This window comes from Chiloscyllium plagiosum, unplaced genomic scaffold, assembly GCF_037043375.1.
Source record: "Chiloscyllium plagiosum isolate Xiang-an unplaced genomic scaffold, Cpla_swu_hap1 HiC_scaffold_51, whole genome shotgun sequence".
In the NCBI taxonomy this organism is placed as follows: domain Eukaryota; kingdom Metazoa; phylum Chordata; class Chondrichthyes; order Orectolobiformes; family Hemiscylliidae; genus Chiloscyllium; species Chiloscyllium plagiosum.
In genome coordinates, this window is record NW_028270189.1 from 18051578 (window position 1) to 18066757 (window position 15180).

The 15180-nt window shown below is 45.6% G+C and overlaps 1 protein-coding gene across 1 annotated transcript in view; it reads right to left on the reverse strand.

The window, feature by feature from the left end:
- Window positions 1-15180, reverse strand: part of LOC148135036 (uncharacterized) — a 49120-nt gene that overhangs the window by 12681 nt on the left and 21259 nt on the right. The window contains exon 5 of the mRNA XM_087985240.1: window positions 7943-8051. Coding sequence (XP_087841366.1) covers window positions 8007-8051 — 45 coding nt within the window. The 3' untranslated portion in view covers window positions 7943-8006. The remainder of the gene's footprint in view (window positions 1-7942; window positions 8052-15180) is intronic.

The window sequence follows — 15180 nt, forward strand, 5'->3', positions numbered from 1 at the left end:
ATCACTTCCCTGGCTTCCCACAAAGTTCTGGGATACACCTGCTCAGATTCCTGGGATTTATCCACCTTTCTGCTTTTTAAGACATCCAGTACCTCCTCAACTGTAATATGAACAATTGCCAAGTTATCACTATTTATTTCTCCAAACTCTCTAGCTTCCATATCAGTTTTTACTGAAAAATGATGTGAAATACTGACAGAATCTCTCCCACCGCCTGCGGTTCCATAGACAGCCTAACTGATTTTTGAGGGTTGCTATTCTCTGCCTGGTTACTCTTTTGTCCATAGTGTATTTGTCGAATCTCTTTGGATTCTCCTGAAACCAATTTCCCAAGCTATCTCACGTCCTCTTTTTGCTCTCCTGGTTTCCCGAGAGTTTTCCTCCTCTAGGAGTCACACAAACACAGCTCTCAATACCTGCCATATCCCTCCTTCATTTTCTTGACCAGAGCCTCAATTTCTCTAGTCATGCAGCATTCTCTACACCTACCAGCCTTGGCCTTAACAGGAAAATACTGTGTCTGTACTCACATTATCACAGGCCTATGGAGGCATTGGCAGATGTGGACATCAAAACAATCAATCATTCTCAGTAAAGAGGTACTGTTGAAAAAGCTAAGAGCCCAAAGGTAGATGGGTCTCCTGGCCCTGATAGAATGCATCCCAGAGATGGCGGGGGAAAATAGCAAATGCTCATGTGATTATTCACTAAAATTTGATTGACTCTGGGACAGTTCCGACAGATTGGCAAGCTGCAAACGTGATGCCACTTATTCTAAAAAAATGCATAGGCTGCTGGTGAGGCCACACCTGGAGTACTGTGTACAGGTTTGGTCTCCTTACTTCTGCAAGGATGTACTGGCACTGGAGGGAGTGCAGATGAGGGTCACTAGTTTGGGCCTGGAGTTGAGAGGGTTGGTGTATGTGGAGAGATTTAGGACTGAGTTCAGGAGGAACTTCTGCAGCTAAAGGGTTGTGAATCTGTGGAATTTGCTGCTGAGTAAAGCAGCTGAGGCTTTCATCTTGAATGTGTTTAAGGCAAAAGGTAGATTTCTGAACAGGAAAGCAATTAAGGGTTACAAGAAAGAGCAGGAAAGTGGAGCTGAGGCCATGAAAAGATCAGCCCTGGTCTTACTGAATGGCAGAGCAGGCTTGAGGGGCCAGATTGCTTACTCCTGCTCCTCTTCCTTATGTTCTTATGTTCCCCCTTTCCAGCCATCCCTTTCCCTGGAAATAACTTCCCGCAAACAAATTTTGCAAGTTCTTACCTTGTGCCATCGAAATTGTCCAATTTAGAAAGCTATCTATTAGATCTGGTCTATTATTTTCTGTAACTATTTTAAAGCTAGTAGAATTATCAGAGAATCCAGACAGCGTGGAAGCGGGCCATTCAGCCCATCACATCCACACTGAACATCAGAGCCTTCTACCCTACCCCTATAACGTTGCAATTCCAATGAGCAATCCACCTGGCCAGCACATCCCTGAACACTATGGGCAATTCAGCCTGGATAACCCACCCATCCTACACATCTTTGGACTGTGGGAGGAAACCAGAGCAACCAGACGAAACCCAAGCAGACAACCACAACAAGGTGATCATCCCTTTCTTATTTCCCAGTCCATCCAAATAACTTCACTGGAAATACTCCCAATAATATCCTCCCTGAGCACAACCATAAAGGTATCCCTAATCCAAAATGCCATTCTGCCTCCTCACGTCCCTCTTTCTATCCTTCCCATTGCATCTATACCCATCCATCACTGAGCCACGTTTCTGTAATATTCATGATATCCCAGTCCAATGTTCAAAACCAAATCCTCAGCTCATCTGCCTTCCCTGTCGGGCCTCTTGCACTGAAATAAATGCAGTGAAACTGCTCGGTCCTTCCTCGTTCTGTGCCTTGCCCTTGCCTGCCTTGACTGTCTAACTTGGAGGAGAAAGTGAGGTCTGCAGACGCTGGAGATCAAAGCTGAAACTTTATTGCTGGAACAGCACAGCAGGTCAGGCAGCATCTAGGGAACAGAAGATTCGACGTTTCGGGCACATGCCCTTCTTCAGGAATGACTGTCTAACTTCTCAACTGTACCAGCCTCAGACATACCTCTTCTCTCACTATCTCTTTAGGTTTACCCCCCACTCCCTCACTGGTTTAATGCCTCCTGAGTAGCACTAGCAAATCTCCCTGCCTGGATATTAGACACCTTCCAATTCAGGTACAATCCATCCTTCTTATGCAGGTCAATTCTACCCCAGCAGAGATTCCAATGATCCAAACATAGCAATCCTTCTCCCTGCACCAGATCCTTAGCCACACATTCATCTGCTCTATCCTGCTGTTCCTACTCTCACTAGCATGCGGCACAAAGAGTAATCCAGATATTACTACCCACGAAGACCTACTTTTTAATCCTCCAGGATAATTTGCTATATTCTCTCGTCAGGACCTCATCCTTTCCTCTTCCGATGTCATTGGTACTAATGTACAATGAGCTCCCACTGATCATACTCCCTTTTGAGAATACTCTGCTCCCTCTCCGAGACATCCTTGTCCCTGGCACCAGGGAGGTACCACCCATTCTGATGTCTCACTGTCAGCTGCAGAAACGGCAGTCTGTGCCCTATACCAGAGAATCTCCTATCACCATCGATTACCAGGCACCTCATATACCTCACATTACATTGGAGCCAGTCTCTGTACCCCAGTACCTTGCTTGTCAGTGCGATATGCCCCTGAGAGGGTGACCTCCGACGCTTTCCGAAACAGTGTACTTGTTTGAGATCAATCAGCCGGGCCCCATTGTGAGGTAAGTGGTGGGATCCTCTCTCTCTCTGCCCAGTGATGAGCTTCATCATTCATAGTGAATGGGGCAGTATCACAGAGCACAGGGGCTGGGGGCTATTCAGCCCATTGGGACTGTACTCTCTCCCTCTGGAGATGCTGCAAATCTGTCCCAACTCCCCTCTCACTTGCCCAAAGCCCACTAAGTCCTTCCTTAAAAAGTAAAATTATAAATCTGTTTGAGAACATCTGCTGAATCTGTGTCCAGCTGCCGTTCAGCCTATTCCAGGTGCGCAGAACTTACTGAGTGAAATAATGTTCCCATTTTCACTCTGCATTATTTGCCAGTTACCTGAAAGTAGTTACGAAAAATTGTGATCGTGCTAACAATTCCTCTCTCTCTGCAAATTAATTGTTTGGAAACAAATCTGCACCTGGTCCAAATCACTGCTTAACTTAATTATCTGTGCTTCTGCTAGCTCTCCACAAAAGAGGAACACATCTTAATTTATTAGTGTCATAGAGATGGACAGCACAGAAACAGACCTTCGGTCCAATTCGTTCATGCCAACTCGGGATCCTAAACTACTGGAGTCCCATTTGCCAGCTATTGGGCCCTATCCCTCAAAACCCATCCCATTCATGGATGCCTTTCAAATGTTGTAATTGTATCAGTCTCCACTACTTCATCTGGCAGCTCATTCCACACACACACCACACTCAGCTTGAAAACGTTGCCCCTTAGATCCCTTTTAAATCTTTGCCCTCTCAACTTAAGCCCATGTGCTCTTGTTTTGGACCCACCTCACCTGGGGGGGGGGGGCGGGAAGACCCTGGCTGTTCACCGTATCCATGCCCCTCATGATTTATAAATCTCCATAAAGTCACCTCTGTCTTTGACTCTCCAGGGAAATTACCCCCAGCCTCTCCCTGTAGCCCAAATCCTCCAACCCTGGCAAAGTCTTTGTCAATCTTGTCTGAATTCTTTCAAGATTCAGAACATCCTTCCCAGAACAGGGGATTTTGAACTTAAAACAGAATTCCTGAAATGGCTTAATCAATGTCCTGTCCAGCCACAATATGATGTCCCAGCTTCTGTATTCAATGCATCGACCAATAAATATAAGCATACCAAACACCACCTTCACTAGTCTGCCTATCTGCGACTCTACTTTCAACGAACAATGAATCTGAACTCCATGGTCTGTTTGTTCAGCAACACTCCGAAGGACTTTACCATTAAGTGTAGAAGTCCTGCCCTGATTTGCCTTTCCAAAATACAATAGCTCAAATTTATCTAAATTGAACTCAGTCTGCCATTTTTCGTTCCAATGGCCCATCTGAACAAGATCCTGTTGTATTCTGAACTAACTTTCTACACTGCCCACTACACCACCAATTTTAGTGCCTTCTGACCATATCTCATATATTCACATCCAAGTCATTTATTGAAGGCCCCAATATCCATTGCTGCAGCACACTGCTGCTCACAGGCCTCCAGTCCACAAAACAACCCTACATCACCACTCTCTGTGTCCTACCTTCAAGCCAGTTTTGTATCTAAATAGCTCATTCTCCCAGCATTCCATGTTATCTAACCTTGCTAACCAGTCTGCTTTGTGGAACCTTGTTCAATTCCCATGGAGACAACGTTCACAGGCTGCCATCAATCATCTTTGTCACATCTTCAAGAAAAAAAACACACTCAAGTTAGTGAGACACGATTTTGCACAAACAAAGCCACTTTAACTCTCCCTAATCATTTCCGAATACACGTTTATCCTGTCCTTTAGAATCCCTTCCAACAACTTGCCTGCCACTGACTTCAGGCTCACTGTTCTCTTGTTCCATGGCTTCTCCTTCCCACCTTTTTAAAAATAATGGCACCTCACCTGTCGCTATCAATGATACAAATATCTCAGGAGAGGCCCAACAATCTTAATGGAGGACAGAGGGGGTTAGGGAGGATATTCTAGAGGTTTGTGTCCTTGGCAGCTCCAATCGTGGAGTGATGTAGGTGGGGAATAGCTGTCAACGGAGACAATTAGTGGTTAATCGTGGGTAGTGTGTAATGGCAGGCAATGTGATAACAATGTGTGTGAGTTAAGGGTTGGAGGGGTGGAGCTCAAGGGCAGTGGTGTCGGAAGTGGAGGAGATACACTGGAGGGCATTGGGGTTGACCACATGAGAGGGGAAATTGCAGTCCTTGAAATATGGTCCATTTGGTATGTTCTGGAGTGTTCTGCCAGCTTGCAACAAGCTTCACTGGATCACTGCACCTAAGCATGAGACAGATGTTGGCCAGGGAACACGCTCGCGTGTTAAAGTGGCAGGCAACCAGGAGCTCAGGGTCTTTTTTGGCCTGAGAGGGAGCATAGATTGATCCAAATTGCACTTCATTTCTTTGTAGGAACTGTAAGATTTAGTCCCAATCACCCAATTCATAATGTTAACCTGTAAACTCCTTATGGACTCGAATCCTAGCACCTTTTCAGGTGGAATGTTCCAGATTCTGATAACTCTGTTCATTGAGAAAAATGATCCCTTTTATATCTTTTCCCTCTCATCTTAAGCCTGTGTCCTCTAGTTCTGAACCCACAGAACCCGGGAAAAAGTCCCTGACTGCTCACCTTATCCAGGTCCATCATGATTTTATAAACATTTAGAAGGTCACCTCTCAGTCTCTAACTCTCCAGGGAAAATAGTCCCAGCCTATTCAGCATTTCCCAATAGCTCAACCCGTCCAACCCTGGCAAAGTCCTTGCAAACCTTTCCTGAAACCTTTGAAGTTTCACAACATCATTCCGAAAACAGGGAGATTGGAACTGAAAACAGAATCCCAGAAGAGCATTAATCAATGTCCTGTACAACCACAATATGACGTTACAACAGCTGCATTCAATGCATTGACCAATAACGGGGAGTGTACCAAACACTGCATTCACTACCCCGCCTACCTGTGACTCTACTTTCAAGGAACTATGAACCTGCACTCCAACGTCTCTTTGTTCAGCAACACTCCCCAGGACTTTACCATTAAGTGTACAGGTCCTGCCCTGATTTGCCTTTCCGAAATCCAACAGCTCACATTTGTCTAAATTGAACTCCATCTGCCATTCCTTGCGCCATTGGCCCATCTGATCAAGATCCTGTTGCATCCTAAACTAACCTTCTTCACTGTCCACTACACCTCCAATTTTTGTGCCTTCTGTAAACCTACTGACCATACCTTACACATTCACATCCAAGTCAATTATTTAAGGACCCAATATCGATCCTTGTAGCACACTGCTGACCACAGGCCTCCAGTCCGCAAAGCAACCGTCCATCACCACCCTCTGTCTCCTACCTTCAAGCCAGTTTTGTATCCAAATGGCTTGCTCTCCCTGCATTCCATGTTACCTAACCCTGCTAACCAGTCTGCTTTGTGGAACCTTGTTGAATGTCCACATAAACAACATTCACCGCCTGGCTTCATCAATTTTCTTTGTCACTTCAAAACACTCAGTCAAGTTAGTGAGACACAATTGTGCACGTACAAAGCCACATCGACACTCCCTAATCATTCCTTACCTTTCCAAATAGATGGATATCCTGTCCCTCAGAATCCCTTCCAACAACTTGCCTGCCACTGACTTCAGGCTCACTGTTCTCTTGTTCCATGGCCTCTCCTTACCACCTTTTTAAAATAAGGGCACCTCACCTGTCGCTATCAACGATACAAATATCTCAGGAGAGGCCCAACAATCACTTCTAGATTTCCAGAAAGTTCTGGGATACACCTGATCAGGTTCCAGGGCTTTATCAACCTTGATGTGATTTAAGACATCCAGTACCACCTCCTCTGTAACATGGACACTTTTCAAGTTATCTCTGTTTATTTCTCCAAACTCCTGAGCTTCCATATCCTTCTCCAGTAAAAAATGGCAAGAAATAGTTGCATATCTTTCCCACTCCCTGTGGTTCCATAGACAGCCTTGTTGATCTTTAAGGGGGCCTATTCTCTGGTCGAGTTAATCTTTTGTCTGTGATATATTTGTTTAATCTCTTTGGATTTTACTTAAACCAGTGCCTGAAGCTATTTCATGTCTTCTTTTTGCTCTCCTGATTTCCTTCAAGTATGAAAGCGTGATCCTGTACTCCCAATTCCTCTGCCTCTGCGATATCTGCTCCCAGGAGGAGCAATTCCACCCCAGGACATCCCAGAAAGGCCTCCTACTTCAAGGACCACAATTTCCCTCTCACTTGATCAACAATGCCCTCCAATGCATACCCTCCACTTCCTGCACCTCCACCTTTATCCCACCACTTCAACCACAATAAGATTATAACCTTGCAGTCTTCATCTTCCACTCCACTAATCTCCAGATACAGTGCATTAACCTCTGTTATTTCTGCTACCTAAAGTCGGATCCCACCACCACAGACATATTTCCCTCTCCATCCCTATCTGCGTTACATGGAGACCATTCCCTCGGCAACCCTCTTGTTAGGCCCACCCCCTCCCACCAACCCATGCTCCACACCCTCGACCCTCCCTTGCTGCCACGGGAGATGTAAAACATGCGGCCACACCTCCCTCTGACCTCTGTCCAAGACACGAAAAGGATCTTTTCACATCAGGCAGAGATTTCTCCGCACATCCCAAAACCTCATCTACTGCATCTGGACACTATGGGAAATTTAACGTGGTTCATCCAACTAACCTACACATCTTTGGACTGTGGGAGCAAACTGGAACACCCGAAGGAAACCCTCACAGACACTGGGGAGAACGTGCCAACTCCAACACAGAGTCGCCAGAGGCTGGAATTAAACCCAGGTCTCTGGTGCTGAGGAAGCAGCGCTAACCACTAAGCCACAATACTGTGGGATCTTCGGTGCTGATGTGCTGCCCCACTGATACCTCGGTCACTCACCCTGCCTCATTTCCTAAGAGGCAGCGATGACAGAGTGAAATTATCGCTAGACAATTAATCCAGAGACCCAGATAACGTTCTGGGGACCTGGGTTTGAATCCTATCACAGCAGATTTTGGAACGTGAATTCAATAAATATCTGGAAAAATTAATTTTGTGACGACAATGAATCCATTGTCAATTGTTGGGAATCCCATCTGGTTCACTCATGACCTGTAGGGAAGGAAAATGCCATCCTTACCTGTTCTGGTCTGCATGTGACTCCAGACCTATAGCAACGTGGTTGATTCTTAACTGCCCTCCGGTTAAACAAAGCAATAAATGCTGGCCAAGCCAGTGACAGCCTCATCCTGTGAATGAATAAAGAAAACAGGTCAGGTTTTGTTCCTTCTCTAGTAGGTACATCCTACAAACTGAATCTGAAATGTTCTCGTACACACTGAACAAATACCTTTCCATCCAAACCCTTAACACTACAGCACTCCGAGGCTATGTTGGTAAAGTTAAAACCCCTTAAAATTGCATCCATATTATTCTTACAGATAACTGAGGTCTCCTGGTAAACTTGTGTCTCAATTCCCCGCTGACTATTGGGAGAGAGTCTATAATACAATCCCAGTAAGACGGTTATCCCTTTCTTATTTCTCAGTACCACCCAAGTAACTTGCCTGGATGTACTCCCAGGAATATCCTCCCGAAGCCCAGCTGTAATGTTATCCCTAATCAAAGACGCCACTCCCCCTGGACAGTTGCCCCCTTTCTATCGCATCTACACCCTGGAATATTAAGCTGCTAGTCCTATCCATCCCTGAGTGATGCCTCTGTAATTGCTATAATATCCCAGTGCCATGTTCAAAACCATTCCCTGAGCCCATCTGCCTGACCTGTCAGGCATCTTGCACTGAAATAAATGCAGTGTAATTGGTCCGTCCCACTTTATTCTGTGGCTTGCTCTTGCCTGCCTTGACAGTCTAATCTGAACAGTACCAGCCTCGGACATCCCTCTTTTCTCACTATCTCTTTAGGTTTACCCCAACTCCCTCACTGGTTTAATGCCTCCCGAGTGGAACTAGCAAATCTCCCTGCTCATCAGGACCCCATGCTTTCCCCTTCCTATGCCATTGGTACCAATGTACAATGTCCTCCCACTGGCTATTCTCCCCTTTGAGAATATTCTGCTCCCTCTGTGAGACATCCTTGACCCTAGCATCAGGGAGGCACCACCCCATTCTGATGTCTCACTGTCAGCTGCAGAAATGGCAGACTGTGCCCCTGACTAGAGTGTCCCCTAACACCATCGTTTGCGTGGAACTGGGTATACCTTACATTATGTTAGAGCCAGTCTCAGTTGCAGTAACTTGGCAGTCAGTGCTATATTCCCCTGAAAGTCTATTACCCCCTACATTTTCCAAAACAGTACACTTGTTTGAGCTGGGGATAACCACTGGATATTCCTGCAGTACTTGCCTACCCCTCCTAGTTTTCCTAGAGGTAACCCATCTACCTGACTGTATCTGCAGTGTCCTGTAATCCTGAGACTGCCACCTATCACACCCCCCGGCTCCTATCAATACCTCACTGCCTTTAATCACTCCTCCACCAATCCATGTGATCTGATAGGATTTGCAAACACACTTCCTGCAGACACAATCATCAGGATCATTGAAACTCTCTCTAATCTCCAACATCCGACAGGAACAGCATACCAATCTACAACAGGCCATCTCTCCGCCTTAACAATCTACAGACCAAGACAAAGGCACAGTCTTACTGCTCGAAAAATACTGCCCGAGAATAACTTAATGCTTACGCTTTATATTTTAAACATTTAAACAGCAGACCGAAAGACATAAAAAAGAAACCCTCCCCTTTCTCACTATTAATATAATAAAACTGTCTAAAATTGATGTTTCAAGAGACTGAAACCCACTGAGCTGATTCGGCTGTGAGCAGCTCAAAGAGAGAGGTCTCTCTGAGGGCAGCTGTGAAATGTCACTGTTTGTTTCTCTTTTCTCCAAGCTGCATTTCCGAGCGGTTTATACCTGCACAACCAGTCAGCTGGGAGAGGTCACTGCTCGGTTTTATTCACTGGAGGTTGCCTTTGCTGCCCAGACCAGTATTTATTGGCCACCTTTATGTGTCTTGGAGAAAGTGGTGGTGAACGGCCGCCCTGAAATGCTGCAGTCCATGTACACCACAGTGATGTTTGGACAACAATCCCCCACTAGACCCACATCCCTCCCTGTCTCTGTAATCCCTCTCCAGCTTCAGAAATTGCATGTGTGTAATTTTACCTCAAATTGTACACTGAGAATGATGGAGCTTTTTTAAAAATAATACATTGCTAAAAAGGGAGGCAATGGCCAGATGATATTCTTGCTAGACGAGTAAAATGAGCAATCTTCCGAGGATTACGGTTAGATGGTAGCACCATGGCTGATGGTGGCATGTGATATCAATAAAATCTCGAATGAAAAGGCTCATGATGACCATGAAACTACTGTCGACTGTTAGGAAAAAACCCATCTGGTTCACTAATGCCCTTTAGGGAAGGAAACTGTCTTCCTCACCCGGTCTGGCCAACATGTGACTCCAGACCCACAGCAATGTGGTTAACTCCTAACTGCCCTCAGGGTAAACATCCACATCTGAGTGAATAAACAAAAAGAGATTTATATTTAAATCGCAGAGGAAAGATTTTTTAAAAACAAAATGGTGTTTTCAAACTTTAAAAAAATCACCTTGGTCAGATGGCACTATAGACGCTGCAATAATCAGGGAGAATATAAGGAACAAATATACAGAGAGATCTCCGATATACAGTCACAACAATAAGGTTATAGTAGTAGGTGATTACGATAGTGTGAAAGGTTTGGTTGGTAAAGAATGTGTTAAATGAGTTCAAGAAATGTTCTTTATCAATATTTAAATGTTCCTATCAGGAAGCAAGCAACACCTGACCTTTTCTTGTCTGATCAGACAGGGCAAGTGACTGAAGTGATAGGACGGGAACAGTTTGGGTGAGAGGAAATTGTGGGTACCATGGAGAAATAGTTGTATAATCGATAACTACAGGTGAGCTGCCTGATGACTGGAGAGTGGCTAATGTTGTACCTTTGTTAATGAAGGGGTATAAGGAGCAGCCCAGGAACTGTAGACCTCAGTGGTGGGTAAGCCGTTGGAGGCGATTCAGAAGGATAGGATTTGCATGTATTTGGAGAGTTAAGGAATGATTAGGGACACTCAACATGGTTACTTAACAGGGTGTCTCACAGACTTGATTGAGATTTTTAAGGTAGTCACCAAGAAGATCGATGAGGGCAGAGTGGCAGACATTGTTTATTTGGACTTTAGTAAAGCCTTTAAAAAGGTTGTGCAGGGGAGACGAAGTTGTAAAGTTCGATCCCATGGGATTCAGCAAGAGCTTGCCAACTGGATACAAAATTAGCTTAACAATAGGAGACAGTAATAGTGGAGGGTTGTTTTTCACACTGGAGGCCCGTGACCAGCAGTGTTCTCCAGGAATCGGTGCTGGGTCCATTTTTGTTTGTCATGTGTGTAGATGGTTTGAATTAGAATATACAAGGCATGGTTTGTTGTGGGTGACATCAAAAACTGTTAAGGTAGACAGTAACAAAAGGTTATCCACGAATACAGAGGGATCCTGATCAATTGGGTGAATGGGCTGAAATGTGGCAGATGGAATTTAATTTGAATAAATGTAAGATATTATATTTAATAAAACAAAATCTCCTTTAGCCTCATTAATTAATTACACTAATTAAAAGTAAGGCCTTGAGTAGTGATGTGGAACAAAGAGACCGAGGGGTTCAGGTCTTTGCAGTTTGTGTCACATGTAGACAGGGTGGTCAAGTGGGTGTTTAGCACGCTTACCTTCATTGCTCAGACCTTTAGGTATAGGAGTTGGGACCCTGTCATGAGGTTATACATGATGTTGGTGAGGCCTCTTCACTGTGTTCAGTTCTGGTCCCCGTTAGAGGAAGGATGTTATTAAATTGGAGAAGGTTCAGAAGATGTTTCCCAGAATGTTGCCATGAACGGAGGGATTGTTTTAGAAGGAGAGGATGGATAGGCTGGGATGTCTGTCACTGGAGAGCAGGAGGTTGAGGGGTGGCCTTATTAGAGGTTTATAAAATCATGGAGTGTGAGCAGCAGCTAAGGTAAGACAGTTTGTTTTAAAATTACTTACCGGTAGCGGACAGCGGTGTTTTTTTCTCTCTTTACAGAAAGAGCGGGAGCAGCAGGGGAAAGTGACGAAGACCGGAGGGGCAGTCGGGTAGGTTTTTTTTCCCTTTAAAAGCGCGCAGGAGAAGAACCCGAGGCACTACAGAGGTAGTATCTCCCACCCGCCCTCCTCCTCTAACCTAAATAATAAGACCCGTTGTGGTAAGTAGGTAAGTGCTGCATTTTGCTTGTTCTATTCTTTAGACCTAGTTTTTTTTTTACAAAAGGTTACTTTCAGAGGGATGGAAGTGAAGGCAGTGCAATGTTCCTCTTGCAACATGTTTCAGGTGAGGGATGCCATGGACATCCCTGCTGAAAACACTTGCCGGAAGTGCACCCATCTCCAGCTCCTCCAAGACCGTGTTAGAGAACTGGAGCTGTAGTTGGATGAACTTAGGATCATTCGGGAGGCAGAGGGGGGCATTGATCGGAGCTTTAGGGAAGCAGTAACTCCAAAGATGGCAGATAGATGGGTGACAGTGAGGGGGACTGGGAGGAAGCAGCCAGTGCAGGGACCCCCTGCGGCCGTTCCCCTCAAGAACAAGTATACCGTTTTGGATACTTGTGGGGGGGACGACTTACCAGGGGTAAGTAACGGGGCTCAGGTCTCTGGCACGGAGCCTGTCCCCGTTACTCAGAAGGGAAGGGTGAAGAAGAGCAGAGCAGTAGTAATTGGGGACTCGCTAGTTCGGGGCACAGATAGGAGGTTTTGTGGGAACGAGAGAGACTCACGTTTGGTATGTTGCCTCCCAGGTGCAAGGGTATGTGATGTCTCTGATCGTGTTTTCCGGGTCCTTAAGGGGGAGGGGGAGCAGCCCGAAGTCGTGGTCCACATTGGCACCAATGACATAGGTAGGAGGAGCGCTGAGGATGTTAGACAGGCTTTCAGGGAGCTAGGTTGGAAGCTCAGAGTTAGAACGAACAGAGTTGTTGTCTCTGGTTTGTTACCCGTGCCACGTGATAGAGAGTCGAGGAATAGGGAGAGAGAACAGTTAAATGCGTGGCTACAGGGATGGTGCAGGAGGGAGGGATTCCGGTATTTGGATAACTGGGGTTCTTTCTGGGGAAGGTGGGACTTCTATAAACAGGATGGTCGACACCTGAACCTGAGGGGCACCAGTATCCTTGGTGGGAGGTTTGCCAGTGCTCTTGGGGGGGGCTTTAAACTAACTCTGCAGGGGCATGGCAACCCAGACTGTAGCTTTAGGGTGCAGGACCTGGAGTGTAGGGAGGTTAGGAACATGGCATCAATTTCAAAGGAGGGTGCCTGTAAACAGGAAAGTGGTTTGAAGTGTGTATACTTCAATGCAAGACGTATACGAAATAAGGTAGGTGAACTTGCAGCGTGGGTTGGTACCTGGGACTTCGATGTTGTGGCTATTACGGAGACATGGGTAGAACAGGGACAGGATTGGCTGTTGCAGGTTCCAGGGTTGAAATGTTTTAGAAGGGTCAGAGGTGGGGGTAAAAGAGGGGTAGGTGTGGCATTGCTTGTCAAAGATAGTATTACAGCTGTGGAACGGACGATGGATGAAGATTCGCCATCTGAGGTAGTTTGGGCTGAGGTTAGGAATAGGAAAGGTGAGCTCACCCTGTTAGGAGTTTTTTTACAGGCCTCCTAATAGTCCTAGAAACGTAGAAGAAAGGATTGCGAGGATGATTCAAGAGAAGAGTGAAAGTAATAGGGTGGTTGTTATGGGGGACTTTCCTGATATTAATTGGGAAAGCTATAGCTCAAGTTCGTTAGATGGGTCAGTGTTTGTCCAATGTGTGCAGGAGGGTTTCCTGACACAATATGTAGATAAGCCAACAAGAGGTGAGGCCATACTGGATTTGGTTCTGGGTAATGAACCAGGCCAGGTGTTAGAATTAGAGGTAGGTGAGCACTTTGGGGACAGTGACCACAATTCGGTGACCTTTACTCTAGTGATGGAGAGGGATAAGTGTGTACTACAGGGCAAGAGTTATAGCTGGGAGCATGGAAATTATGCTGTGAGGCATGACTTAGGATGTGTGGCCTGGAAAAGTAAGCTTCAAGGCAAGGGTGTAATTGATATGTGGAGCTTGTTCAAGGAGCAACTATTGAGTGTCCTTGATAAGTATGTACCTGTCAGGCAGGGAGGAAAGGGTCGTGTGAGGGAGCCGTGGTTTAATAAGGAATTGGAATCCCTTGTTAAATGGAAGAGGGCGGACTATGTAAAGATGAGGCGTGAAGGTTCAATTGGGACGATTGAGAGTTATAAGGTAGCCAGGAAGGACCTGAAGAGAGAGCTAAGAGCAGCAAGGAGGGGACATGAAAGGTCCTTAGTTGGTAGGATTAGGGAAAACCCGAAGGCTTTCGATAGGTATGTCAGGAATAAAAGAATGACTAGGGTAGGAATAGGTCCAGTCAAGAATAGTAGTGGGAAGTTGCGTGTGGAGGCTGAAGAGATTGGGGAGACACTGAATGAATACTTTTCGTCAGTATTCAATCAGGAACAGGACATTGTTGTCAATGTGAGTACTGAGCCACAATTAAGTAGAATGGATGGCTTTGAGGTATGTCGAGAAGAGGTGTTGGAAATTCTGGAAAGGGTGAAAATAGATAAGTCCCCTGGGCCTGATGGCATTTATCCTAGGATTCTCTGGGAAGCAAGGGAGGAGATTGCAGAGCCATTGGCCTTGATTTTTATGTCCTCGTTGTCTACAGGAGTAGTGCCAGAAGATTGGAGGCTAGCAAATGTGGTTCCCTTGTTCAAGAAGGGGAGTAGGGATAACCCTAGTAACTATAGGCCGGTGAGTCTCACTTCTGTTGTGGGCAAAATCTTAGAGAGAATTGTAAGGGATAGGATTTATGAACATCTGGATAGGAATAATGTGATCAAGGATAGTCAGCATGGTTTTGTGAAGGGCAGGTCGTGCCTCACAAACCTTATTGAATTCTTTGAGAAGGTGACTAAGGAGGTGGACGAGGGGAAAGCAGTAGATGTGGTGTATATGGATTTTAGTAAGGCGTTTGATAAGGTTCCCCATGGTAGACTACTGCAAACAATACGGAGGTATGGCATTGAGGGTGAGTTGGAGGTTTGGATTAGGAGTTGGCTGGCTGGAAGAATACAGAGGGTAGTAGTTGATGGCAAAGGTTCATCTTGGAGTGCCGTCACTAGCGGTGTTCCGCAAGGATCTGTTTTGGGACCATTGCTGTTTGTCATTTTTATAAATGACCTGGAGGAGGGGTTAGAAGGTTGGGTGAGC